Raw genomic sequence first — 24,675 nt, forward strand, 5'->3', positions numbered from 1 at the left:
TATCATAATTGGTGCTAAGGCTGCCCACGGCCCTATTATTTGGCTACCTTACCGCTCCCCCCTTTGGAGCATCCACCTCGCCAAATCGGAGCGGTTGGGAATCCACCATTGGGGAAACATTGTCTTTTCCACAATCCATTAGTAGCCAATACATTAGTGTTCTTGGCCTAACTTTGCCATTTGGATTCTTTCCCAGGATTCCCATGGCTCTTTTTTTAGCCACTAGTGTTTTGCTCCTATCCTTGATTGTTGCACCCAACAACATAGGATCGCTAACTCCATTTTCGGGGTTTCCTTTCAGTTCCATAGTAAACACTTTGCTTTGCCAAGTCCAGAGGGTGTTCACCCCTAGTACGTCTCTTTAACATTTTCTATTGTGGGCTCTATCCACGGCCCAAGTTTTGAGATCCTCCCTTGGATCTTTTATAGAGACTACCTTCTTCGGACTTACTATGCCACATCATTGACATAGCTCATTTCCCTTAGGTGTTCTTTCCACTTGGTCACTTTGACCAAGCCACACCATTATCAATAGTTTAAATCAACACTTTGAACTAGGAATCATATTCCTTAACCCAAATAAAGACCTTGTCCTTGTTTAGCCACAAGATCACCTAGTGATCTCATCTTAACCCTTTAATAGGTCTATCAATAGGAACTAGGTCTTCCAGACTCTTTTAAATTGTTGACTATGACCCCAGGGGCATCCCCCACACTTGGTGGTGCCCCCAAGCCAACCCTTCTGGCCAAGGATCCATAGCAACTGAGACTGGGTGTCCCCATCTCATTCACCACGTCCTTGGTGCCTTTTGCACCAAAGTGTTCAAGTTAGATATGCCGAACTTTCACTCTAAGCAATCTAACCGTGCATCATGACTCCGAGGCATCCCTCACTTGGCGGTGTGCCCAAATCAATCTCCCCACTGAGAGTCCATGACCACCGAAATATGAGTGTCCTCATATTCCAAACCATCACCACGCCCTAGTGAGTTGGGACTCGAACCCAAGCACTAGAGGGTCGGGACTCGAACCCAACCTCCGTATATGCATCTACAGACGGCATCACATAGGATGCCTGGCGTGACTCCCCACGCCGGTGCACCAACTTATATTTAAAGCGCGCTATAGATCACAGCTTAGGAACCTAGTTCCTCCGCACTGCCAAGTCCTCTCACTTGACATGTCTATGATCACGCATGGACTCCTCCATGCTCAGCCCCCTAGGCCAACCCTTTGAAGTTGGCTCCTTCCACTAGGGTATTCGTTCCCCCCGACTTGCCAATCTCACTTAGCAAGTCATTCGGCCACCGTAACATGGTTCATGCATAAGCGTGAAAGTCCTTAACCATCGACTTTCGTTCAAAGCCTTCTCTTTGAACACTCGGGAACTACTTCCCCAATCTTGATAGCCTCACCTCATGGCAAGCTTCAAGACGACGCTCCTGCTGCGCCACTCTGATTTCGCGCATTCTATGAACCATTTACACTTGGCTGACTAGGTACTTATCTACCTAGGGGAACGTTCAAGGAACTCTGTTCCTTGGCTTACTAAGCCCTCTCCTTTCGCAAGCTTTTCAATTACCATATAGTCTAACATGGACAATCCCATGCTTTAGACTCTCCATGGCATCCCAGTCGCTAGTAACAACATGCTTGAGCACCCACTTGATTCTCCACTCCCAACTTGCATAACCACCTGTCAATTCCTATGGTTCAGTTCTATCCCTTTACTACTTGCCTTTTGGCCTCATATGTTTTCTTCGGTCATTCTCCTCCAGACTAAGAAGATAGCTTTGCACTTTCTACCATGCTTTGGCAAGTATTCATAGGGATGAACTTACCCGACAACCTAGGAGTGGTTCCTCAATCCGGGTTTGCTCACCTTGTAATCCCATACCCTAGGATTACCATTGCTACTTATGGGCCTTTATATGCCCATCCCTAGCCTTGCCAAAATCCCCTTTGGGCTTTGTCCAATTGCGGTAGACGGACTTCTCTCGTCTCCGCAACCTTGGACATTTGGATAGCACTTCCTATCCATCATTTGCTAGGGACTTTATCCCTTGGGCATTATCCATTGCCCTCACGACACCAAACACCACCTTCTGGTGTTCTAGAGTGTTTGGGTGTTCTAATGATGGTTTCTCTGACAATGAGCATTCCCTTTTCAACATTGACTTACTATATCGCAACATAAACAATTTATCCCCCATAAGGGTATATCCAACTTCTTTATCCCCATAAGAAGTCTTAGGTAGTTGCCTTCTACCAGTTTAACGAATTATTTTGCACCTTTTACTTAGTTGTCTCATAGTTGTCAAGTCCTACAACTCATTGCTAGTGCTTCCACACCTCCATCATTATCTAGGTCATCACACTCTAACCACATGCCTTTCAGCTTAGGCTATGCCATTCCTATTTCCATTGGGATTCCTTTGGAAGGGGTTCTCATAAACCTGCCAACTTGACCTCAAGGCAGCACGCCTTGGCATATTCAGTGTTTCCACACTATTGGCTCCAGGATCCTACCTTTATGACACTTCTTACTTGTGTCTAGGTCTTTTGCCAAGACCAATATGGTTGTCTCTGATGCCAATTATCCACTAGCACTGCACTATAGAGTTCACGCACAACTTTGTGTCAAAGTTGTTTTCTTCCGGGAAACTCTTTCCCACAACTTTAGCATGGCACCTTCTGCTATCAATGAGATACACATTGTTCTCATGCTTGGATCTCAAGATCCTCCCCATCTTTCATGGGGCACCACACACCTCAGTCCAAATGCTTCCATCAATCCCTTAGGATTATTCTTTGACTCTATTAGAGTTATCAAACTTTTTGGACTTTGCTAATCCAACGACCCATGAGGTTCTACTTTTGAGGTGCTAGCTCACTTGAATACAATTCCTTGTATTCATGTCCTACTCACAAGGACCATCTTTGCAAGTGTTACTCCGACACTTGATTTGTTCTCTAGGGGCAACCTCTCACCCCTTATGACCACTTGTCCATGTGATGAAAATACCAACTCATCCTCTAAATACACCCCTAACTCCTTGGGTTGTTCCAGCATTTATTAGAGGTAGCCCCGGCTACCATTTCAAGGACTTGTGTCCTCTTCCGTATTTGACCTCCCACGGTCATCAATTCCAATCCCAAATTTATGAGCACTTGCCTCAACTATGTGAGGATAATCTTATGACTCCTTTATTGTTTTGGAGTCTCTATCTTTCTTGTGATCCCAACTATAGTTATTTACCACAACTACCTTAGTCAATTTGATAAATCAAATGCTCATCCGGATCACATCCTCAACTCAATGAGGAAAACATTGCACTGTTCCCAAGATCCCAAAGTCGTTCCATTATTGGCCTTTTTCTATCCACCACCTCGTTTACAAATTCACACGTGAACTGTAATGGAGAGCCATGTCTTCCCGACTTGCTACTCCGCAAGGATAGGCCCACTCCTCAGACCTTTCGATGCCAACACAAGTGATGATATACTTGAGCACCAATAAAAGTCGGACTAAGGAACAGTTCCGATACCAAGTTGTAAGTGACTAATTTTTCCATTCTACTTTAGTCACTTAACCACACCTCCGACCACTTGGAGGAGTCTCACTCACAACCTCCATAGGTCCTATTTTGGACTTAGGGACTTGCTAACCCCCAAGAATGGCATTCATGCCACTTAACCATTGCACTTGGTCCAAGTGCTCCACGTGTCCGATCCCATGATCAACACCCCAAAGTACCACCACATATCAGTTTGTTACGCTAAGGCCATGCCCATTCACCTTGGTCACATTGGTGGTTTGACACCACCTACATTACAGTCCCGTCTCTCAAAGACTGGGCCATCCATCCATGAGTGATCATCCCAGATCCACTCCTTAGCATCCTTAGGATGCCTACAAACCTGGGGAATAGCCTTCCCCCATATCCCTTTTCCGGTCCCCACCAAGTCCCTTTCTGCCCTTGGCCGTGTTCGCCAACACTGCCACTAGATCAAGGCCCATAGGCTTGACCACTAAGTCCCATGGTCCTTTGGGACTTCCTCACTACCCGACTGCATCCTTGGTCACTACACTAGAGGACTACTCCTCTTCATTTCCACAGTCTGGGACTTCGGGGCAACATTTCGGAACACCGTGGCCTTACGCAAGCCTCGTGGGTAATCTCCCCACCTTCCGCCTTTAGGTGCTCTAGCCATGGGCTTAGAGCGAGGTTCCGTTGAGCCACACCAGGTATCCAAGTAGGTAGTGCCACTCACACTTGGACTGGGAGCATCGGCCAGTCGATCTCCCGGGGGAACTAGAGCCGGCTCTTGAACACTTCACCAAGCTACCCCGCTTATCGGTCCATATTCACTGTAGTCTTGGACTTCCCGGTGGTCAGTTCATCACCCAACACTGGGTCTGGCCTTCCTGGGCCAAACTGGCCTTTCCTGACTAAACTGGCTCCACTGTAGTCCTCCCCCTTATTATACTTTTGGAGCTCACCAAACCCCCCAGGGTCTAGGAGACAAATGCTTTGGGCTTTCACCCTCTCAGACTCGAAGTCGGACTCGGACTCGGACTCGGACTCGGACTCGGACTCGGCCTCGGTCTCGGTCCCGATCTCAGTCTCGGTCTCGGTCCCGGTCTCGGTCTCGGTCTCGACCTTGGACTCCATCTCGGGTCCTTCTCGGACTCCATCTCGGATTCCATCTCGGGTCCATCTCGGACTCCGTCTCAGTCCACCTCGGACTCTATCTCGGACTCCATCTTGGTCCATCTCGGACTCCATCTCGGACTCCGTCTCGGTCCATATCGGACTCCGTCTCAAACTCCATCTCGGACTCTGTCTCGGTCCAGCTCGGACTCCATCTCGGACTCCATCTCAGACTCCGTCTCGGTCCACCTCGGACTCCATCTCGGACTCCATCTCAGACTCCATATCGGACTCCGTCTTGGTCCATCTCGGAGTCCATCTCGGACACTTCCATGTGTCATGTGTTAGTCCTTTTTGGGTCCCTTTTTGGAGCCTTGCTTATTGGTTGCCTCGTGCTCGCTCCTCGAGCACTTTGTTGGGAGTTCCACTCCCACTCTCGACCTTCGAAGTCGGAGCTTTTAGTCCAAACGTGTTACGCTTGTTTGGCTTTCGCTTCGGCCACTACCACGTGGCGCCCTTCCGGCTCCACTTTGGGGCCTAGGGATTTTGTGTCTCACATAAGGCCACAGTGTTCCGAAATGTTGCCCCAAAGTCCCAAACTGTGGAAAGGAAGAGGAGCCATCCTATAGTGTAGAGATCAAGGATACAGTCATGTGAGGAGGAAGTCCCAGAGGACTGTGGTATTTAGTGGTCGGGCCTGTGAGCCTTGATCCAGTGGCAGTGTTGGCGAACACAGCCAAGGACAGAAAGGGACTTAGTGGGGACCAGAAAGGGGATATTGGGGAAGGTTATTCCCCATGTCCATGGGCATCCTAAGGATGTAAAAGAGTGGATATAAGGTGATCACTCATGGATGGATGGCCCAGTCTTTGAGAGACGGGACTGTGATGTAGGTGGTTTTAGACCACCGATGTGACCAAGGTGAATGGGCATGGCCTTAGCGTAACGGGCTAATATGTTGGTGGTACCTTGGGGTGTTAATCATGGGATCAGACACGTGGAGCACTTGGACCAAGTGCAAAGGTTGAGTGGCGGAGATGCCATTCTTGGGGCTAGCAAGCCTAAGTTCAAAACAGGACTTATGGAGGTTGTGAGTGAGACTCCTCCAAGTGGTCGAAGGTGTGGTTAAGTGACTAAAGTAAAATAGAAAAATTAGTCACTTACACGGAAGAGCAATTTTTACAAAATTGCAGACAAATTTGTAATAATATTTCGCCAAACCGAGAAAGGAATAAACATTTGATATAGTGGTTAGGACTTCTCAAGACTTCACTAGTTCTACTTTCTTTGAATTTACCTCAATTATGCCACCACCAACTATATGTTCAAGAAACTTTATGCGCAATTGTCCAAAAGCACATTTACTTTCCTACAGAGATGTCAATGTCCTTAAATAAACAAACCCGTGTCATTTACTCTGATACCAACTATAGCACACTTTATCTCTCCCTTTAAACTAACTGGAAAAATGGTAATTGCTTAATGAGAGAGCTTTTAATGACTATTTTATCCTTATTTATCCCCTAAAGTTCCAAGGATCCATGGTAACAGTATATTCAAATTTCATCCCATGATCATATGCGCTATAAAACACCAATTTCACTTTCCACAGCTGCTATAGAAATCAACCAACAAAGAGATCATAGCTCCCTGGAACTGGAACCCCAAGCTCGTGATCTCTTCATCAAGTATCCGGCCAAGCCTCAAGGCTACCGAGCTTCCGCCAGCTTTGAGAGCCCAAACGAGTGTCCACACGTCTGGAGAACACCCCTCAAGTTGCATTAGCAAGAACAAATGTAAAGCAGTTTCGGCCTGGCTGTTTTCAACATACCCGAGCACCAATGCCGTCCAGCAGACTTGATTTGGTTGGAAAATGGTGCTAAACACTCCAAGAGCATCGCCCAACAAGCCGCGTACATTTGAATCAAGAAGCTGTGAAGAAAGATATCCAAGAGATGCATATGGTTAGTAACTTGCAAGGGTTGTGCATGAAAAGCCATATCTCTTTCCAGAGACTTCAGCTTGAGTATCCTTCCATGGATTGTATCTTCTCCTCATTCCGTCTTTGCTAGAGAAGTGATGGCCTGGAACACCGCAACAAAGGTTCTGGCATTTGCTCCACTGCTTTCTCGTTGAAGCACCACCTCGCTCTGCCCATTCTCTACAAATCCCTGCATCAAAGATGTCCATAGAACTACGTCATGCTTTGGAGCTCCATGAAAAACCTTCCACGCATCCACCACGCTTCCACACCGAGCATACATTCCACCAGGCTGCTAGCTACCAAAACGTTTGTGTCGATTCCCCTTGCAGCGGCCAGGGAGTGAAGAGCCATTCCTCTCTCGACAGAAGAAAACTTCACGACGAGCTCTAGATCTTGAAAAACCTTCCCATGTTCCTTCCCTGCGAGGCTCGCGCAGGCCTTGAGCAATCCAATAAACGTGACAGAACTCCCTTGCAAGCCCCGCGATTCCATGTCCAGGAAGAGCTGGAGCGCAACCCCGCCATGCCCATTCTCGGCATAGCCCAGAATGAGAGAATTCCACGCGACGGGGTCGGGGCAATCCATCCGGTCGAAAGCCCTGCGCACCTCGTCCATGCTGCCGCACTTGCCATAGAGATTCACCAGGTTGCTCGTCACGAACGCATTGGAATCGAGGCCGCAGCGCTCCGCCTCGGCGTGGATTTTCTTACCCCGGGATCGAGAGCATTCCTTGAGCGACGCAAGGAATCTCCTCACCTCGCAATCGCTGGAGCGGGCGAGGCCAAGCTTGGAACGGAAAGCTCGAGGTCGCGAAGAGGAAGAACGAAGGTTTCATTTGATTCTTTGTTTCAAAGGGTCAAGATAGTCTTATAAACGGTCAAGGTTGTCCGTACTAAAATAACTATTTAATTACATTTTTTATTGCCATATAAAAAGGCCTTTTAAGATTCACACAATCAGGGTTCAATGGCGGCGGAGATCGAGAGTGTGGACAAGAAGGCTAACGCTGTGGCAGCGATGACTGTGATCAAAAAGGGAAGGAAGAGGCAGCGAGACAAAGAGGGACAAACTCATACAAAGGCTAGTGCTCCAAAGAGAAGGCATGAGCTCGAGGAGGAACCCCCTATGGTCCCAAAGAAAAATTTGAGCAGCAAGGTAGTATACAAGATTGATGGGTTAGTTATCACTTCCCACAGCGATTTTCATGACTTTTGGCCGCGATCAGCATCCAAGCTACCGGCACCGGACTACCTCCACTGCGCTGGAGCTCAAGAGCTTCACAGCCTCCTCACCCAAGAGCTCTGCAGGAGAGACCGTGATGATTGCGGCCCGAGGAACGCCCAGCTCTTGGTGGTGATTGGCGGGACGAGATGCCACATGATGAGGCGACTCGAGGACTTGTGCCACTCGACTAGATGCGCTGGAGACAAGATCTGGTATGGAGTCCAGATTAAAGAGGGTGGAAGCTTGTGCACGCTGTTCAAGTATATGTTTGATGGGAGGAGCACGAGCATGAGCCGGGACATGTCCAAGGAAATCCATGCCAAGGATTGCACAAACAAGACAAACAGCATGATTCAAGAGATTCTCTCCCATGTCTCTGGGAACAAGAGCAACAGTTACTTCTCTCCAATCCGTGTGGAGAGCGTGCACCATTGAAATCACCAATGTGATTAAAAGCTTTCACTGTAAGAGAGTACATCAAAATGGAGAACAATTAAAAGTAGCGTGTTATTCCTCCCGATCGACATTGGTTTCGCTTCTTAAATTCCTGGTGCATTGCTTCACCGATATGGGCTGGCGATTCTATAACCGTGACTTCCACAAATTTCAGTCTCTTGATTTTGTCCGGGGCCGTGCCGACTGAAATATTTAGTGGGCCTAATGGGCATTTGGTCTAGTGGCATGGTTCTCGCTTTGCAAGAGGTCCCGAGTGTATTTTCAACAAATGAGAAATTGCTCCGCGCTCGTCTCTCCATCTTTCTTCGGCATGGAAGCTTCGAAGAAGCCTTTTGCCTCGTGCAAGAGCATCACTCGCGCGACCTGGAATCGAATCAGGGACGTGCTAAACAAGCTCTTTTCTTTCGCCATTTGCCCGTTTATGGCATACCCGTGAATTGTGACGCTTCGAGTGATGGTCTTATCGAACAGCTCTTGAACATATGTTGCCATGAGGGTGCTCCTTGTCGGCATCTTGTAGCGGCATAGAATAAAAAATTTGTTTAGCCATTTTCAGATGCCCGGCCTTGGGTTCCACATCACTATATCCTTGCTGCTGGCTTTGTTGGGTTAAGCTCCTTGAAGCGCTATATGCTTCAATCATCACTTTCCAGGAGATGTCATCATGTCGCGGTGCGGCAAATCCATCAAAGACTTGTTGGGCTTGATCTGTTCTGCATAAGATTTGAGCATTGTGGTGGGGGAGACAAGATTAACTTCAGTCATGCGATGGAAGATTTGGTCTGTGCTGTGAGAATCCCCAGATCGGGCGTATGTTGACAGGAGACAATATCAGAGTTCGTCCATATTGTCACTGTGTGTATAGGCAGCGAGCATTGCGTTCCAGGTGATGAGATCACGTTCCTCCATTGAATGAAAACCTAGCTTGGCTTTCTCCAAATGCCCAGAACAAGCAAGTGCAGTAAGAATTGTGGTAGAAGAAATGAGTTTTCATTCTGGGATTGATTCATAAAGTGACTGTGCCTTGAGAAGAGCGTTGTTTGTGATATAACCAGCTATCATTGCATAAGTTGTTTTGATGGATATTGAACAAGAGCTGTTCTGCTTCATGGAGATGACCATTTGTGGCAAATGCTTACAATATCATCACCCAGGAGAAGCAGTCCTTGGTGACAATTCTGCAAAAAATTTGGTAAGAATGAATCTGGTTAGATCATTATAAATAACACCAACCAAAAGAAATTTTGCTTCCTTTAAGTCAAATGTGGTTCACATTCAGTTGCAATTCTTTTATGATTGATTTTGATAGTTAAGTGAAAGATGGTTGTTTTATATTAGAAAAAACTATATTAATAAAATTATTTTCCAGAGTCTTTTCAGATTTTTTAGGTTTACAGTTTTTATAAAACAATTTGAACAAAAAATTATATCAAATTTTAATTTTTAAAATGATAAATTAAAATAAGTGTTCAAAATTTTTTTTAGGAAAAACATTATGATACATATGCATAATTGAACTGAAAAAATGATTTTACTCTTTAATTTTTTAAGTAATTTTTTATCCAATTGGATAATTTTACATTTTAATCCTTTACAATATCAAATAAAATAATAATTCATTTATTTAATTATTATTTAGTTGTAGTTTAGAGTTTGTATAACATGAATATATAACTTTGGAAGCATTTAAAGTCCAAGTGCTAATTTAGAAATAAAAAAATTATTTTAAAATTGTTCTTTTTTTAATATATTGCAACAATTTTACTTTATAATCTCCAAATGTAAATAAACTTTAATTTTTATTTAATGTTTTTATAGTATTTTTATAATATAAATATATAATTTTGTAAACCCAAACACTAATTTAGAAGGAAAAACATGGTTTTAAACTTACAATTGTAAAATGTTTTAACTATATTTTTTTTCATAAATTTTTTGCATTTGAAGTTTCTAATTAAACTAACATTTTTTGTAAATTGAATTTATAGGTAAGAAATGTCAATTTAACCATTTTATTTATTTTAGTTGATCAAAATAAATAATAAACCTTAAGACATTATAATACAATTTGGCCAAGCATGAAAAGTATCCATGGATAATGCAGGCAGTGATTGTTCCTAATCCTCTCTTTTTTCTTTCACATGTGATCCATTCCAGTTCGCATTTCTATTTTTGTAATGATCCTAAATAAGGGAGAGGTATGTGCGATCAGTGCATGCACATCCATGACCGGATCAAATAGATCGTCTCATCAACATGTATGGTTGGTCCCAGGCCTCCTCCTGCAGCTCTTGGTTTGACATCCTTTGCAGGAAAAGATATGGACGCGATTGCCATTGATTTTGATGGACACAAGAAGGGAATCAGTCGAATCGTGCAGACCATGAGCCGTGACCATGTTTTGGCGATATTCCAGGAAATACAGATTGAGCAATGACTACTGCAGGCAATCCCAGCATGCCATCTGAGAAATGCAGCTCCAGGGATCGCTTTAGAGACTTCTTGATTCAATGTAGCTTGCGGACGTCCATATATCAACCTTCCATATCATTGAGATCAACGTGAAGCCCGTGTAACGAGCTATGGAGAAATCTTTCACAGGAGAGAGAGGATGTTGTCACAAGCAATCTTCTCCACTCTCTCATCCTTCCACTTGGAGCAAGCACCCAGCAAACTCGTCCAAGTGACCATTGTGGCTTCAAACGGCATAGCTTCCACCATCTCCACAGCTTCCTCGAGCTGCTGTGCCTGCATGCCGATCATTCTGTGGTAGTGCTCAATGCCCGGATCTAATCCACACCTAGACGTCATCTCCTGGAAAAACTTTTTGCCTTGCTCGATCATCCCAGCCCGGCTGCAAGTCGCGATCACCAAGACATAAGTTACACCGTCCGGCTTGACACCCTCGTCACATCACTCGATCGCTGTCTCCCTGGCGGCTGTAGCCCGCGATAAGTGAGCTCCAACTCACAGCATCCTTCCTCGAGACCGAGTTGAAAACCAGCTCCGCTTCGTCCATGTTCCCACAGCTGCTGTAGAAATCGACCAATGAAGAGATCACGGCTCCCTGGAACTGGAACCCCAAGCTCGTGATCTCTTCGTGAAGTATCCGGCCAAGCCTTAAGGCTACCGAGCTTCCACCAGCTTTGAGCTCGCAAACGAGCGTCCACACGTCTGGAGAACATCCCTCGAGCTGCATTAGCAAGAAAAAATGTAGCACTGTTTCAGCCTGGCTGTTTTCAACGTACCCGAGCATCAATGCCGTCCAGATCCCGCGATCGCGAGCAGTCCTTGAGCACCGCAAGAAATCTCCTCACCTCGCAATCGGTCAAGTTTGGAGCGGAAATATCGAGGTCGCGAAGAGGAAGAACTAAGGCTCATTTGATTCTTTATATTACTTATAAACGGTCATTAGAACATTCGCTGTCACTTACTCTTAAACAGTGTGTCTAATTACATTTTTTGTTGCCATATAAAAAGGCCTTTTAAGATTCAGACAATCAGGGTTCAATGGCAGCGGCGAACAAGAAAGCTAACGCTGTGGTAGTGATGGACGCGATCAAGAAGGGAAAGAGGAGGCAGTGAGACAAGGAGGGACAAGCTGTGCTCCAAAGAGAAGGCGCAAGCTCCAGGAAAAGCCTTTTTTAGTTCCCAAAAAAAATCTGAGTAACAAGGTAGCATACAAAATTGATGGGTGAATTATCACTTCCCATAACAATTTCCATGACTTCTGGCCGCAATCCACGTCCAAGTTACTGGGACTGAACTACTTCCACTATGCTGGAGCTCAAGAGCTTCACAGCCTCCTCACCCAAGAGCTCTGCAGGAGAGACCGTGATGATTGCACCCCAAGGAACGCCCAGCTCTTGGTGGTGATTGGCGGGACGAGATGCCACCTGATGAGGCGACTCGAGAACTCAACTTGCACAAACAAGACAAACAACATGATTCAAGAGATCCTCTCCCATGTCTCTGGGAACAAGAGCAACAGTTACTTCTCTCCAATCCGTGTGGAGAGCGTCCACCATTGATTGTAAGAATCACTCATGTGATTAAAACCTTTCACTGTAATAGAGTACATCAAAATGGAGAACAATTAAAAGTAGTGTGCTATTTTTTTGTCTATCCCTCTTGATCGACATTGGTTTCGCAGACTTGGCTGGCAATTGACTCCCACCCACAAGTTTCAGTCTCTTGATTTTGTCCTGGGCCGTGCTTTTACTTAAACACACAGATTATTTATGTTATTCGATATTTCAATCTTACCAGAATGCAACCGTTTAGTGGGCGTTAATGCTTCTTATTAATGTAATGGGCATTTGGTCTAGTGGTATGATTCTCGCTTTGAGGTCGTGAGTTCGCGTCTCCCAATGCCATCTTCCTTTAAGTTGATCGTTGTTCCAAATCAGGTTCAGATTAAGAAAGTTCAGAAATGCGTAATTGATTATTGAATTTTACAATCAGAAAGGAAACAAACAAGAGAAAAACTGTTACGCTTGCACTGCCCGTGACGATGAAACGGCACACTTCCGGGTGGAGCTTGGATCTGTGAACGAGGCCTTCTTTCCGTCCGGGTCGAGCATCATCGGCCCCGAAAACCTCTCGTTCTTCCTGGGAGCGTTGCTGGATCCTCCTCCTCCTGCTTCTGTAGAGATCGAGAAAGCCCTCGAGGTAGTAGCAGTAGCAGCCGTGGCGGAGCTGCGCGGATATGGTGGAAGAATGCCGTCGGCTACGTGGGATTCCGGGACGACCTGGCCGTTTCTCACGTTGAAAGAGCCGTGCCTCCTTGACTGGTCATCAAGTTCTCGTAGTATGACTGGTAGATGGAGCGCATCATCGAGCGCGGAATGCAAGCCTCGAGAGTGCTCCTCGGAAGATAACTTGAAAGATCACAGAGCTGGTTCAGGAATATCAGCTTTGCTACGAGGCCGTCCCTGAAAGGAGTACAAAACAAAACAGTGAGATTGCCAGAGGAACAAAGAAGAAAAACCTGGCTCCATCAGACGACAAATCCAATGCGGTCACCACAATGCCTTGCAGGAATGTTTTCATCATCGCCTTGATTGACATCTCGATATAATATTTACTATATATATAGTGGTTTAATTCTGGGTTTGGAGTGCTGTTGCTCCACAGACTATGGAGAATAAAACACCAAGGCAAAAGATAATGCAGATATGGTGATAGGACTCTTTTTTCTTTCTTTCAAATTTGCAGGAGTCGAAATGAACCGTGTAACAAACAACCAGATTTGTAGAGTTTATGTTTTGTAAATGATGTACAGCTGAACATTAATTATGAGAAAAGCTATAAGAATGAAAAACAAGACTGGATCTTTATAGGGGTATTGTCAGCACCCGCGGCAATGCAACACCCCTTGATAGACCTTGGTGTCAATCCTCTGCCATATCGCTGTTAACTCACAGGTAAAAAACGTAGCCATCCTTCCTCCAAAGTACCAACACCTTTAGAGGTGGCTTTGGGAGAAGCTCTGTTTTGTGCTTGATAGTAAAGCCGATCATCGTCTGATTTTTTAAAAAAACTTTTATAAATAATAATAATAATAATAATAGTAAGAAAATGAAAGAAACGAGAGCTGCAACAATCGTTCTACGCACATTTTGTTGTCAGAGGAAGGACAAGCTTCCTCTCTATAAGTATAAAACTTTTTTTTCGTTCTTTCTTCGCACCTCTTTTTGACGAAGATCTTCCGCGTTGTTGGTGAGCGACAAAGCTCACGAAATCTGCTTCTAGTGTGTGCCCAGGCTGCAGGCCAGCCACCACGCACAAGTACCACTCCCCAAGAACACCAAACCATCACTGCGACTAGAAACAATTAAACAACGAGAGACAAGACAAGGAAGAAACGAGGAGGGGAATTGAAACCTCTTACAATCTTACAAGATTTGTGCTGAGCTTCTTCGCTTTGTTGCCTGCGTCCCGGACCCGCCCCCGCTGGGGCAGTGAGACGCTTGTCGAGCACTGTGCACATTAAAAACTTTGGTTTCCCATCCACCTTCCTTCTCGCCTAGCTTGTCTTCCTCTTTTTTTAACAGCGCGGCCTGTGTAAGAGCGCGAGCAATATACTAGTTAATATATAATTCCCCTGGGAAGCCCAGACTTACATGTATCCAGCAGTGTGTCTCTCGAACTTGCAACGCAGAATTCCGCGGTCCGGTGGAAGTGCTCTCAGCAGAAGCAACAGCGTCTTGATTCTCCTCCTCTGGAGAGATGGTGATGACGATCATCAGTGGCAGGGCCAGGCGAGGAGCGAGGATGCAGCAAAGTCTCCTCGCCTGGTTGGTTCAGGGGATCATGATGAACTTACTCCTCTCTGCAGCTTCTGCCAGGTCGCTACTCCTGCAACAGCATCATCACCGGGATCAAGGTAAGCTGAGATATCACAGAGAGAAAGAGTGCAGGAGAAATGCTCACACCTCGACAGCTCGTTTCAAATCTTCCAGAGTCGTCATTAAAGGCGAGGTTTTGCTTTCCCCTCACTCGTCTCGGCTTCTTAAAGAGGTAAGAGCTGGCACGAACAATTCATTTCTCGCCGCATCTGATCGCATGGTTTTGGACACAGAGAGTTGTTTCGGATGGGCTGAAAGCAGCGGCAACAACTGCGGCAGAAGCACAAACGCAACGAGTCAGAACTCCGCTGCCAGAAAAGATATCTTCGAGATCTCAAAAACAGGAGATCGATTTCAAGAGCTACACGCTGCATGACAATCGCCACCACCACCAAAAGCCGAGAGAGAGCGAGGACTACACCTTTCATGTAGACTACGCCGGACCCAAGCGACATCCTCCCCACAGTCATTGACCCGATGTTCCATTCTCAGCCACTTCTTTCAGATACTTCAATGCAGGACACTGCCAGCAAAAAGAAAAACATGTAGTAGTTAGAACCTGCTCGAAATCGAGTATCAGATCTTCTTTCACGGCGGAAAAATTCAGCTGCTTTTTTACCTTGTAAAAATTCTCCAATAAAACCTTGAAAAGGAGCTTCAATCAGCCACGAAAGCATGGCAGCCTTACGCATAAAAAAAACAAGGACCTTGATGAACATACCAGAAACCGTACAATATAAAGAACATTTGTTCAAGTCTCCCCAAAAACCAAGTTAGTTCGATCAATAATTGCGAAATCCTTACCTTCCCAGTACAATAGAACGCTGATACAGGACTATAACAAAAGAGTATTATATAATCGTACGGCAAAACAAAAACAAAACAAAAAGAAACCGTTATTCTCCAAACCAAAACCAGTGAAGCCGAAGAATTTGCCACGGCTCTCAACTCAGCAGCCCAGAACATGTAACATAATTGCGTTCTGAGCATGCATTCTATTCTCAGCTTGTGTGAAGACGATGGAATTTGGAGACTCAATCACAGCGTCTGTCACCTCAACATCTCGCTCGGCCGGAAGGCAATGCATAAAATAAGCCTGTGAGCCTGCCGCTTCCATCAGTTTCTCGTTCACCTGGAAGTAAAAGAGAGAGAGAACGTCAATATTCAATAGTATCCAGGCTGCAAAGATAAAAAAGAAAAGAATTTGTTACCTGGAAGCCTTGGAAACGCTCCAATCGAGCAGCTGTTTGATCCTTTTGTCCCATACTGGCCCAAACGTCAGAATAAACAACGTGTGCTCCCTTGACAGCCTCCAGCGGGTCATTCGTAATCTCGATCTTGCTCAAGCCTGCAGCAGTGGCCCTGTTCACGGTTTCTTTATCAGGCTCGAAGCCTCTTGGGCACGCGCATACAAAGTGGAAAGGAACGACCGCAGCTAGTCTCAGCCACGAATGGACAATGTTGTTGCCATCACCGACATACACAACCTTCGCTAGAAACATGTAAGAAATCAGACTGATAAAGTCTTTTAAGTACCTTAACGCCTTCAATGCGTCCTACGTGCTCGATAATCGTCAAAGCATCTGCCATGATCTGGCAAGGATGATTATAGTCCGTCAAACCATTTATAACGGGAATGGAAGCATACTTCGCCAAGTCCAATAGATCCTGTACACCGTCAAAGTCAGCCTCTCAGAAGATTTTATCGGTTTGAAGGTGCTACTCACCCTCGCAGTACCTGATGAGCAAAAAGACGAGCCATGATCACATCGTTATAGCCCGAGAGAACGCGTGCTACGTCCCGAGTTTCTTCTCGTTTCCCAATCTGGATGTCGCTAGGTCCCAAGTAGATTGCATGGCCCCCGAGGAGGAAGAATCCGGTTTCGAATGAAACACGGGTTCTCATGGAAGGCTTCGTAAAGATCATGGCCATCGACTTTCCGTTGAAAGGCCGGAAGCTCCTGTCCCCGGATTTTAACAGAGCTTTCACCTCTACAGCCCTTTCCAAAAGGTGAAGGATCTCTTTCTTGTCGAAGTCGTCGATGTGCAAAAAATGTAAAGGCTTCGATCTTCCTGCAAGAAAAGAAAAAAAAAAGAAAAGAACACAGAGAATGAATAAGATTGACTTTGCAATCCATTTTCACAAGAACAGTAATCGGGGGCTCGCAGAGAAAAACAAGAACAAGAAAAAAGGACTATCTCAAACATGCAATGAAAATCATGCACGGAAACAAAAAAATCATGAGAACAATCATTGATCAACCAGCAAGAAAAGAAGAACAAGAAAAAAAGGACTTGCAATGAAATTCATGCACGGGAAAAAAAAAATCATGAGAACAATCATGAAACAGCAATGAACAACCAACAAAATGTAGCAATTCACTACCAAGACTATCGATTCGCGGAAGCGTACCACCGATCGGGCTAGAAACCCTAGGAGCAACTGTAGGCGAGGAGCTGCTGCAAACGACGCTCAGCCTCCTCCTGGCGCACGATTTACCTCCAACGCTTGTCGATCCTGCCCTGAGATGATCCACAGATTGAGCACCGATCATCCCTGGCGCCTTGACAAGCTCCATTCCAGACGCCATCGCCATAATGCGACAAGCAAATGCCAATTTATAGTATGTAGCCTAACTTCCATTCCGCGGAGTCGAACACGCTACTCCTTGCCAAGCACACGTCACGAGTTCGATTCCACTCTCTGTTCTTTTTTAATTTCCACAGAACTTTCAGTATGTTTTTCTTCCATCCCCCTCCGTGATGATATCTTTGAACGAAGAACCACCAGGAATCATCGGTAAGACGTGCTCCTGAGAGAAAAAAAGAAGGAAACTCTTTGAGCTATGGTCGATCGATCGACTGATAAGCACAAACCTGATGAGGAACAATCACGTCTAAAAGGTATGGCCCGGGAGTGTCAAGCATTTTCTGGATTGCTGCTTTGAGATTGGAGCGCTTTGTTACTCGAGCACAGGGAATCTAGCAAAGAGAAAGCTTTTAGAAAACGTACGGGAACAATTCAGCAAACCTTGCATCCCTCGGCGAACTTCAGGAAGTCGGGAAAGATCTCGTCCTCGTGGTCAGGATCTCCAAGATAAGTGTGAGCCCTGTTTGCCTGGAGAAAGCACGGAGGTTAGAAAACGCTACTTAGTCTACCCGAAAGATTAAACCTTGTAGAATCTATCCTCCCATTGTACAACCATTCCCAAGTGCTGGTTGTTTAACACCATGATTTTCACGGGGAGTTTTTCCACGTGAATCGTCGCTAGCTCCTGAAATTACGAGAGGAGTATGTGAAATGAAAACGTTAAAGCTCGCACCGACCTGGACATTCATGAGAAAACTTCCATCTCCATCGATGTCAATCACAGGAACGTCAGGGAAAGTCGCTGCAGCTCCAATCGCAGAAGGTAATCCAAAACCCATGGCTCCCAATCCTATAGAGAAAAGTTGTGACACTCCGAAAAAAACAAGAGAGAAACAAACCTCCTGAAGTAAGCCATCTCCGAGGCTTGTCATACTTGAACCATTGCGCCGCCCACATTTGATGCTGGCCAACCCCCGTAGAGATTATAGCATTTCCTTGGGTGATCTCGCACAGAGTTTGTATAGCGTGCTGAGGAGCAATGCAGTCGTCTCCAAACTCCACGTACTTCAATGGCCACTTGAGTTTCTGCTCCTCAAGCTCCGCTATCCAGCTTCCAACATCGGGTTTTACTTTCTGCTCCCTCAGCAGCAAGTTCAAGCTTTGAAGCGCTGGCTTTACATCGGCACACAGCGAGACGTGAGGCTGCTTGTTCTTCCCAATCTCGGCCGGATCAATGTCTATATGAACAATGCTGGCCCTGCTAGCGAACGCTTCCAGCTTGCCTGTTACTCGGTCGTCAAACCTCACCCCGAAAGCCAGAAGTAAGTCTGCTCCATCCACAGCGTAGTTTGCATAAACAGTCCCGTGCATTCCCAGCATATGCAGCGACCGCGAATCCGACTGTGGAAAAATCCCCAGTCCCATCAGCGTCATCGTGATCGGGATCCCCGTGAGCTTCACAAACTCTCGGACTTCTTCGCTAGCGTTCATGCAACCTCCACCACAGTACACCACCGGCCTCTTCGAGTTTGCAATCAGTCTCACGATCTGCTGGAGCTGCGCCACCTCCGGGAACCGAGGCAGCCTCTGCATGTAAGCGTTGAGCTTGATCGGCTGCGACCAATTCGGTATCGCAAACTGCTGCTGGACGTCCTTTGGAATGTCGACGAGAACCGGCCCCGGCCTTCCGGAGGAAGCCAAGAAAAAAGCCTCCTCGATCACCCGGGGTATGTCCTCCACGTTCATCACCAGATAGTTGTGCTTCGTGATGGATCGAGTGACTTCCACGATCGGAGTCTCCTGGAAAGCGTCGGTGCCGATCATCCTTCTCGGCACTTGTCCCGTGATCGCCACCATTGGAACACTGTCAAGCGCAGCGTCGGCCAGGCCGGTGACAAGATTGGTCGCTCCAGGCCCCGACGTTGCTATGCAAACTCCAACTTTCCCGGAAGCTTTTGCATAGCCCTCGGCAGCAAACACTTCGCCTTGCTCGTGGCGGCAGAGAACGTTCCTGATGCACGTAGAGCGAGTGAGAGCTTGATGGATTTCCATGGAAGCGCCGCCTGGATACGCGAAGACTATGTCCACGCCCTGCCTTTCCAGAGCCTCTACCAAGATGTCGGCCCCCTTTCTTGGCTCAGAATCGCCATAGCGCGACTGGAACAAGCTCGCTGGCGGCGATGCTTCGCTTTGCTTCCGAAATATCGTGCTTGAGCCTTGCGATTCCTTGACAATCACTCTCGGCTCCTCAAACGGCTCTATCCCAGCCCGGATTCTACCCCTGCTGCTGGAAATGCCTCTCCGAATTGGAGAAATGAGCTCCGCCAACGAAAGATTCTCCTCCGATCTTCGTGAATTCAATCCCGTGCTTCTGCGACATACCTGCATTGCAATCGCGCCTCCCGCAATGCCGGTGGCCGCCATCGCTGTGCTCTAAAACCCTATCTTCTCTCTGTTTTTAGGGTTCTTAGTTTGGTCTAACTAAGCATGAAAATCTCCATTCACTGTCCACCACGTGGACAGAACAAAAGCTCTCCCTTCCGAGCTACATGTTAGCTTTAGGGCTCCTCGGGCGCAGTCACGGAATGCGCGAAGATCATGGACGCGATTTCGATGCCGCATTCCTCGATCCGAGTTCCGCAATCTCTCCAGGTATTTCACAATCGCAGCGTGAATCGATCGAGAATATTACTGATCGATTTCAAAATCGCGCTCTTTGTGTTCTTTCGCGATCGTAGATGCTACAAAGGCGCCAGGGATACGATAAAATCTCGCCAGGCTCGCTCTGGAGCAGCGATCGAGCATCGAATCCACTTGTTGGAGCAAATGCCAGTCGATTGGGAGCTCCAAGATCATCTCCATTGCTCTCATTTATTCCAAAAAGAGGAGCGCCCGTGAGGTGCAGTGATACATCACCGACCACTTTTCACAGAGTAAGCGTTGGATCGATTTGATTGTGTCAAAGTTTCTTTCTTTCCTTTCTCACTCTTTTTGCGCAGCCAAAGGATGAGAAGCTCGAAAACGAGACTTACAAATACTGGAACGCTACCACCGAGCAGCTGGCTGGATCGGCTACTCTCGCGTTTTTATTACTACAACTTCCACAGACCATTCTCAATGCTCAAAACCTTATGGCCGGGAATAATAGTGCATTGTTTGCAGTCTCCTGGATGGTAAGATTTTCCTTTCGATCTTTTTCGAGTAACATTGTGTCGGATGGTGTTTGCTGTTTTGTAGAGCTTACTGACGAGTCTCATGGGGAATCTATCGCTGCTTTCTTACTTCGTGATGAAGAAAGAGAATGGAGCCATGATCGTTCAAGCGGTCGGTGTTCTTTCAACTTACGTGGTTTTGGCCCAACTTGCGATAGCAGGTTCTATGCCATCAACAGTTTTTCTCGCGACGTCCATAGCTGTGATAGTCGGCTATGTTATCAATTTTCTTAACTACAAAGGGTATCTGAGAAGCGAGCTTTGGAAACTTTGGCAAGATATCATCAGCGTTGGAGGGGTTTCGGTCCTCTCACAAGTGAGTTTGAAGATGCTACGATTTTTTCGTCTTAACTTTCCTTGATTCAGGTAATGTGGTCAACGTTTGAGCCATTTCTTCCGTCGACGATACTGCCGGGAGTCTTTGCTTTTGTTACCACCTTAACACTGATCATACAGGTGAGAAAAAACTTTCAAAACTATGAGGCGTGATAAGAGCTGGTTGAACTTGCAGGATCGTAAAGGAAAACTATCAGAGCCTTTGCATAAATTCGTTGGCGGCCTTGCTGCTTGGTCCGCTACTCTACTTTTTATGTGGAGTCCCGTCGCTCAAATGGTAAAAAGCTTCATGACAGCCTCGTCGCTAGCTACTTAATCCACGACTGATTTTGCAGTGGACAAACATCACAAATCCTGCGAATCTACGAGGCCTTTCTGTGATCACCGTGCTTCTAGCTATGGTCGGGAACAGCCTGCTACTTCCGCGCGCGCTCTTCACTCGAGACTCCATGTGGTACGCCTCGGCTATCTCCAGATCCAAGTAGCATCAAACTTTACTGTCGCTTCTTTCCAAAGGTTTACAGGGTCGTCGTGGGGAGCTTTGGTTCAAGGATGGGGCCTGTTGCTCAGCATGTATATGTAAGTTTCTCCGTGCTTGGATTTCTTTTTCCAAGCTAAAGTTTTGATTCTCCAGATACGAGTGCGTAAGTGGGTCTGTGTTCTTGGGCATTACTGCTGGATTGGCATTTTGGATAGGTACTGTGCTTCCAAATTCACTCCAAATTTTTTTTCTCATGGACGATCACACAGGAAACATGCTCGTCATGGACTCCAAGGCAAATTCTTTGAGCTCTCCTTTCACGCCACTCGCGGAGCTGTTAAGCTCAACCCGGGAGTAAGAAATGATGTTAATCTTCTCTAACTCCTGTTAACAAAATAAAGGCATCCCGTTATAATTCGTAACGGGGTTTTTGGCGGGAACTCATCTCAGCCGTCCGTTGGCGATCCTCGTCTGGGCGGGAAATCGAAGTATAAAGTTTGTGTGTTCTCCTCGACCTAGGGAAGGCTTTCGTTTCGTCCCTCTTTTATTTTCGAGAGAGAAGTTCTAGGCGCTCATCAGGTACTCTCCTCCATTCTCTTCGATCGTCTGGCTCGTCTCTCTCACATCGATCGACTCGCAGGGTTCTAGCGATGAAGGGAATCAACAGCGTCGTGTCAGCGCCAGCGATTGTCCCAGCGACGAAGTAATATTTCGGATCTTTCTCTTCTTCGCTCTCGCCTGATCGATCTGGATCTCTCTTCTGGCAGGGACAGCAAGCGAAAGCCAGCCGCGGCGTCCAAAGAGAAGAAGCCGAAGAAGGCCAAGGGGGTCGCCGCCAAGAAAGATCCAAATCTCCCAAAGAGGCCGCCGACGCCTTTCTTTCTCTTCATGTAAGGGCTGGTCGATCGATATCGCGATGGTTTCTCACGATCCGGCTCGTTTTCCAGGTCGGAGTTCAGGCAGGAATACAAGAAAGCGAACCCCGACGTCAAGGGTGTCGGTGCCGTAAGTTCTCTATTCTTCGACATGCTTTCTTTCTAGCTAGGAATTTACTATCGATTGGCAGGTCGCCAAGGCTGGCGGAGAGAAATGGAAGAGCATGACGGACAATGTAAGTCTTTCTTTAACATCGTCGTAGATTTTTACTTGTTCCTTGTCTTCTACGATCTCCAGGACAAGAAAGCCTACACGAACAAGGCCGCGTTGCTGAAAGCCGCGTACGCGAAGGATCTCGCAGAGTACGAGGAGACCCAGACTGCCGAAGGATCTGGAGAGACGAAATCGGAGATGACAGAGGATGCCGATCAGAGCACGCTGGTAAGAAGTCTTTACGAAATTCTAGGATCTTCCGTTGTTTTATTGCATCGTTCTCGTTTTCACGATTCCTTTCCAGGACGACATGTAAAAAGAATGAGCTAGTAGACTACCTGTACACTGTGCATAGCTAGCTAGTAGCTCGCAACGATGTCGCAGTTTGTGTAAACATTTCTCGTTTACTTGCTCAATGTCACGGGTAAGAAAATTTTCCGTACCACTTACCGTCAGCGCTGTCCAAAGAGGAGAAGCTTTCGAGAAGGAATCTAGTCGTCTTTGGAGTTGAACTGTCTGTACATCGTGGCTTCTAACGTCAGCACAGCAAAGCGTGTCTGCAACTTAAAACTGGTTAGCAAACTTTTCACGTTAAGTTTTATACTTGTTTGCTGTTGTCCCACGCTTACGCCCATCTTCCGTGCTTACAGGTCGAGTCGGAGCTTATGAACAGTTCTGAAACGTTCTGCCTATCGCAAGTACACTGATGCTGCGGGTCCTTTAGTAATCAGAAGGATTCGGTTCAACCCCCGGTAACAAGATTCCCTTGACTTTGGCTAGTCTACACGCATCGCTGGTAACCTTCTCCTTCTCCACCCATAGTTTTTTCAAGCTCGGGCAACCGGCTAGCACCATCGCTACGCCCGCAGGACTAATCCCGTCACAGCTTGTGATCACCAGGTTCGAGAGTGCCCGGCATTTCTGTCCTATAAACTCGAGCGTGGCATCCGTCACCTTCCGGCACCTACGCAGTCTCAAGTGGATCAACCTGTCCCCGCTCGAGTGCAGCAGTCCCGTGATCTCTCTATCCGCCAGGTGGTCATTCTCGGAAACGTCCAACCGCCGGAGGCTCTTGAGATCCTGCCCGAGGTAAGCCAAAGTACCCGTGTCCTGGACGATGGCCCGGCACCGTATTAACACCAGCTCTTCCAGGCTCGACTTCATCTGCGTGCCGAGGAGCTTGAAGCCGTTCCCGGTTCCCATCCAGCAGCTATACAGGCGCAGTATCTTCAGCGACAGGCAGTTCTGCGCAATGATCGCGAGGTCCTCGTTAAACAAATCCAGCGGCAGCCGCAACTCCAGAGTCTCGAGCGACTGGCAGCTGCGAACGATGCGGTGCAAGCCGTTCATGTCCCCGCCATCCATGAAGATGAGAACCTTGAGCCCGTGGCAGACCTCGGCAACCATGAGCAGCACCTGGGTGGCGATACACCGGCAGCGCCTCAGCCGAAGCTCCTGGAGATTGGGCAGGCACCAGGCCAGCGACGCGATGTCCGAGTCTCCAATCCCCTGGCAGCCGAAGAACTCGAGGCGGCGGAGCTTGTGGCAGCTCCGCCATAGCCACCCAAGCCCACTGTTCCTGGCGCCGATGCCCTCGACGCAGAGCTTGTCCAGCGGGAGATCGCCGTCGGGGACGCCAGCCAGGTCGGAGCTGTCGCCGCTGAGGCAACCGGTGAGCGAGAGCTCGGACAGGGACCGGAACTCGTTGAGCACGGGCAAGTGCTGAGTCGCCAGCGCGACAAGCTCCAGGGAGACGAGGCAATTGCATGCTCGGGCCAGGGGCTCCAGGCCGGAGGTGGTGACGGGGCCGGCGAGGAAGCGGAGCTCGCGCAGCAGTGGACAGGAGGACGCCATCGCCGAGAGGATGAGGTCCAGCGCCTGGGAGTCATGCTGGTCGCCCTCGGAGACGACGGCGAGGGAGACGAGGTGGGAGTACCTGTGGAAGAGGGCGTGGATGGAGGAGCACAAGGAGAGGATGGTGGAGGGGTCGGGGACGCAGAGGCCGAGCTTGGTTTTGATCCGGCCCTCGAGGGAGAGCCATCTCTTGCAGACGAGGGTGGCAGATTTGCGGTCTTGGGTGGAGTGGAGGCGGGAGAGGATCTCGGACAGGAGCTCGTCGCAGAGGAGCGTGTTGATGAGGTCGCCGGGCTCGTCGCGGGTAAAGTGGCCCATAAAGAGAGAGAGAGGTATCGTCCTATCTATCTATCCATCCATCCATTTTTTCTTTCTCTCTTCTCTCTATCTAATCTAACCGTGTTTGTGTGATGTTCTTCTACCTATTGCGCTTGGCGAGGAAGG

General features: G+C 47.3%; 7 protein-coding genes across 7 annotated transcripts; 3 read left to right on the plus strand and 4 right to left on the minus strand.

The window, feature by feature from the left end:
• Nucleotides 1–10,914: 10,914 nt before the first annotated feature.
• On the minus strand, nt 10,915–11,575 carry LOC112341861 (pentatricopeptide repeat-containing protein At2g33680-like). Its single transcript, XM_024662711.1, has 2 exons — nt 11,232–11,575; nt 10,915–11,173 (listed from the first exon to the last, which is right to left on the minus strand). The coding sequence occupies exons 1-2, from the start codon at nt 11,573–11,575 to the stop codon at nt 10,915–10,917; spliced, it is 603 nt and encodes a 200-aa protein (XP_024518479.1).
• Nucleotides 11,576–14,449: 2,874 nt separating this feature from the next.
• LOC112341851 lies at nt 14,450–15,404 on the plus strand. Its single transcript, XM_024662686.1, has 3 exons — nt 14,450–14,707; nt 14,765–14,841; nt 14,903–15,404. The coding sequence occupies exons 1-3, from the start codon at nt 14,551–14,553 to the stop codon at nt 15,140–15,142; spliced, it is 474 nt and encodes a 157-aa protein (XP_024518454.1). The 5' UTR covers nt 14,450–14,550; the 3' UTR covers nt 15,143–15,404.
• A 103-nt stretch (nt 15,405–15,507) lies between these two features.
• LOC9661853 (ornithine carbamoyltransferase, chloroplastic) lies at nt 15,508–17,280 on the minus strand. The gene is made up of 5 exons (XM_002988912.2): nt 17,083–17,280; nt 16,408–16,742; nt 16,206–16,337; nt 15,881–16,156; nt 15,508–15,801 (listed from the first exon to the last, which is right to left on the minus strand). The coding sequence occupies exons 1-5, from the start codon at nt 17,264–17,266 to the stop codon at nt 15,619–15,621; spliced, it is 1,110 nt and encodes a 369-aa protein (XP_002988958.2). The 5' UTR covers nt 17,267–17,280; the 3' UTR covers nt 15,508–15,618.
• An 11-nt stretch (nt 17,281–17,291) lies between these two features.
• LOC9662265 (acetolactate synthase 3, chloroplastic) lies at nt 17,292–19,699 on the minus strand. The gene is made up of 6 exons (XM_002988913.2): nt 18,159–19,699; nt 17,997–18,109; nt 17,843–17,944; nt 17,701–17,787; nt 17,547–17,651; nt 17,292–17,482 (listed from the first exon to the last, which is right to left on the minus strand). The coding sequence occupies exons 1-6, from the start codon at nt 19,681–19,683 to the stop codon at nt 17,402–17,404; spliced, it is 2,013 nt and encodes a 670-aa protein (XP_002988959.2). The 5' UTR covers nt 19,684–19,699; the 3' UTR covers nt 17,292–17,401.
• An 84-nt stretch (nt 19,700–19,783) lies between these two features.
• Nucleotides 19,784–21,728, plus strand: LOC9662266 (maltose excess protein 1-like, chloroplastic). Its single transcript, XM_024662684.1, has 10 exons — nt 19,784–19,911; nt 19,998–20,192; nt 20,259–20,432; nt 20,497–20,787; nt 20,838–20,927; nt 20,983–21,084; nt 21,143–21,261; nt 21,324–21,386; nt 21,442–21,503; nt 21,558–21,728. Exons 1-10 carry the CDS (start codon nt 19,858–19,860, stop codon nt 21,644–21,646), a joined length of 1,239 nt encoding a protein of 412 aa, XP_024518452.1. The 5' UTR covers nt 19,784–19,857; the 3' UTR covers nt 21,647–21,728.
• A 20-nt stretch (nt 21,729–21,748) lies between these two features.
• LOC112341852 (high mobility group B protein 1-like) lies at nt 21,749–22,819 on the plus strand. The gene is made up of 7 exons (XM_024662687.1): nt 21,749–21,867; nt 21,929–21,991; nt 22,056–22,178; nt 22,236–22,293; nt 22,355–22,399; nt 22,462–22,605; nt 22,682–22,819. Exons 2-7 carry the CDS (start codon nt 21,939–21,941, stop codon nt 22,691–22,693), a joined length of 435 nt encoding a protein of 144 aa, XP_024518455.1. The 5' UTR covers nt 21,749–21,867; nt 21,929–21,938; the 3' UTR covers nt 22,694–22,819.
• LOC9661854 (F-box/LRR-repeat protein 4) lies at nt 22,616–24,558 on the minus strand. The gene is made up of 2 exons (XM_024662683.1): nt 22,982–24,558; nt 22,616–22,934 (listed from the first exon to the last, which is right to left on the minus strand). The coding sequence occupies exon 1, from the start codon at nt 24,547–24,549 to the stop codon at nt 23,098–23,100; it is 1,452 nt and encodes a 483-aa protein (XP_024518451.1). The 5' UTR covers nt 24,550–24,558; the 3' UTR covers nt 22,616–22,934; nt 22,982–23,097.
• Nucleotides 24,559–24,675: the final 117 nt, after the last annotated feature.

The sequence above is a fragment of the Selaginella moellendorffii genome, unplaced genomic scaffold, assembly GCF_000143415.4.
Source record: "Selaginella moellendorffii unplaced genomic scaffold, v1.0 SELMOscaffold_92, whole genome shotgun sequence".
Lineage (NCBI taxonomy): Eukaryota > Viridiplantae > Streptophyta > Lycopodiopsida > Selaginellales > Selaginellaceae > Selaginella > Selaginella moellendorffii.

Excerpts from the sequence above, each read along its gene's own strand:
- LOC112341851 (XM_024662686.1), top strand. The coding sequence starts at position 14,551 with ATGGTGATGACGATCATCAGTGGCAGGGCCAGGCGAGGAGCGAGGATG. Across the intron at positions 14,708-14,764 it reads GCATCATCACCGGGATCAAG|CTCGTTTCAAATCTTCCAGA; the intron begins GTAAGCTGAGAT and ends ACACCTCGACAG. Across the intron at positions 14,842-14,902 it reads CGTCTCGGCTTCTTAAAGAG|AGAGTTGTTTCGGATGGGCT; the intron begins GTAAGAGCTGGC and ends TTTTGGACACAG.
- LOC112341861 (XM_024662711.1), bottom strand. The coding sequence starts at position 11,575 with ATGCTCGGGTACGTTGAAAACAGCCAGGCTGAAACAGTGCTACATTTT. Across the intron at positions 11,174-11,231 it reads GGAGACAGCGATCGAGTGAT|CCGGGCTGGGATGATCGAGC; the intron begins GTGACGAGGGTG and ends CGCGACTTGCAG.
- LOC9662266 (XM_024662684.1), top strand. The coding sequence starts at position 19,858 with ATGGACGCGATTTCGATGCCGCATTCCTCGATCCGAGTTCCGCAATCT. Across the intron at positions 20,788-20,837 it reads GGGTTTCGGTCCTCTCACAA|GTAATGTGGTCAACGTTTGA; the intron begins GTGAGTTTGAAG and ends TCCTTGATTCAG. Across the intron at positions 21,262-21,323 it reads TTCACTCGAGACTCCATGTG|GTTTACAGGGTCGTCGTGGG; the intron begins GTACGCCTCGGC and ends TTCTTTCCAAAG.
- LOC9661853 (XM_002988912.2), bottom strand. The coding sequence starts at position 17,266 with ATGGCGATGGCGTCTGGAATGGAGCTTGTCAAGGCGCCAGGGATGATC. Across the intron at positions 16,338-16,407 it reads CTCGTCTTTTTGCTCATCAG|GATCTATTGGACTTGGCGAA; the intron begins GTACTGCGAGGG and ends GACGGTGTACAG. Across the intron at positions 16,157-16,205 it reads GACGCATTGAAGGCGTTAAG|GTTGTGTATGTCGGTGATGG; the intron begins GTACTTAAAAGA and ends TTTCTAGCGAAG.
- LOC9662265 (XM_002988913.2), bottom strand. The coding sequence starts at position 19,683 with ATGGCGGCCACCGGCATTGCGGGAGGCGCGATTGCAATGCAGGTATGT. Across the intron at positions 17,945-17,996 it reads GTTTTCTCATGAATGTCCAG|GAGCTAGCGACGATTCACGT; the intron begins GTCGGTGCGAGC and ends TCGTAATTTCAG. Across the intron at positions 17,652-17,700 it reads AGTTCGCCGAGGGATGCAAG|ATTCCCTGTGCTCGAGTAAC; the intron begins GTTTGCTGAATT and ends TCTCTTTGCTAG.
- LOC112341852 (XM_024662687.1), top strand. The coding sequence starts at position 21,939 with ATGAAGGGAATCAACAGCGTCGTGTCAGCGCCAGCGATTGTCCCAGCG. Across the intron at positions 22,294-22,354 it reads ACGTCAAGGGTGTCGGTGCC|GTCGCCAAGGCTGGCGGAGA; the intron begins GTAAGTTCTCTA and ends ATCGATTGGCAG. Across the intron at positions 22,400-22,461 it reads GGAAGAGCATGACGGACAAT|GACAAGAAAGCCTACACGAA; the intron begins GTAAGTCTTTCT and ends TACGATCTCCAG.
- LOC9661854 (XM_024662683.1), bottom strand. The coding sequence starts at position 24,549 with ATGGGCCACTTTACCCGCGACGAGCCCGGCGACCTCATCAACACGCTC.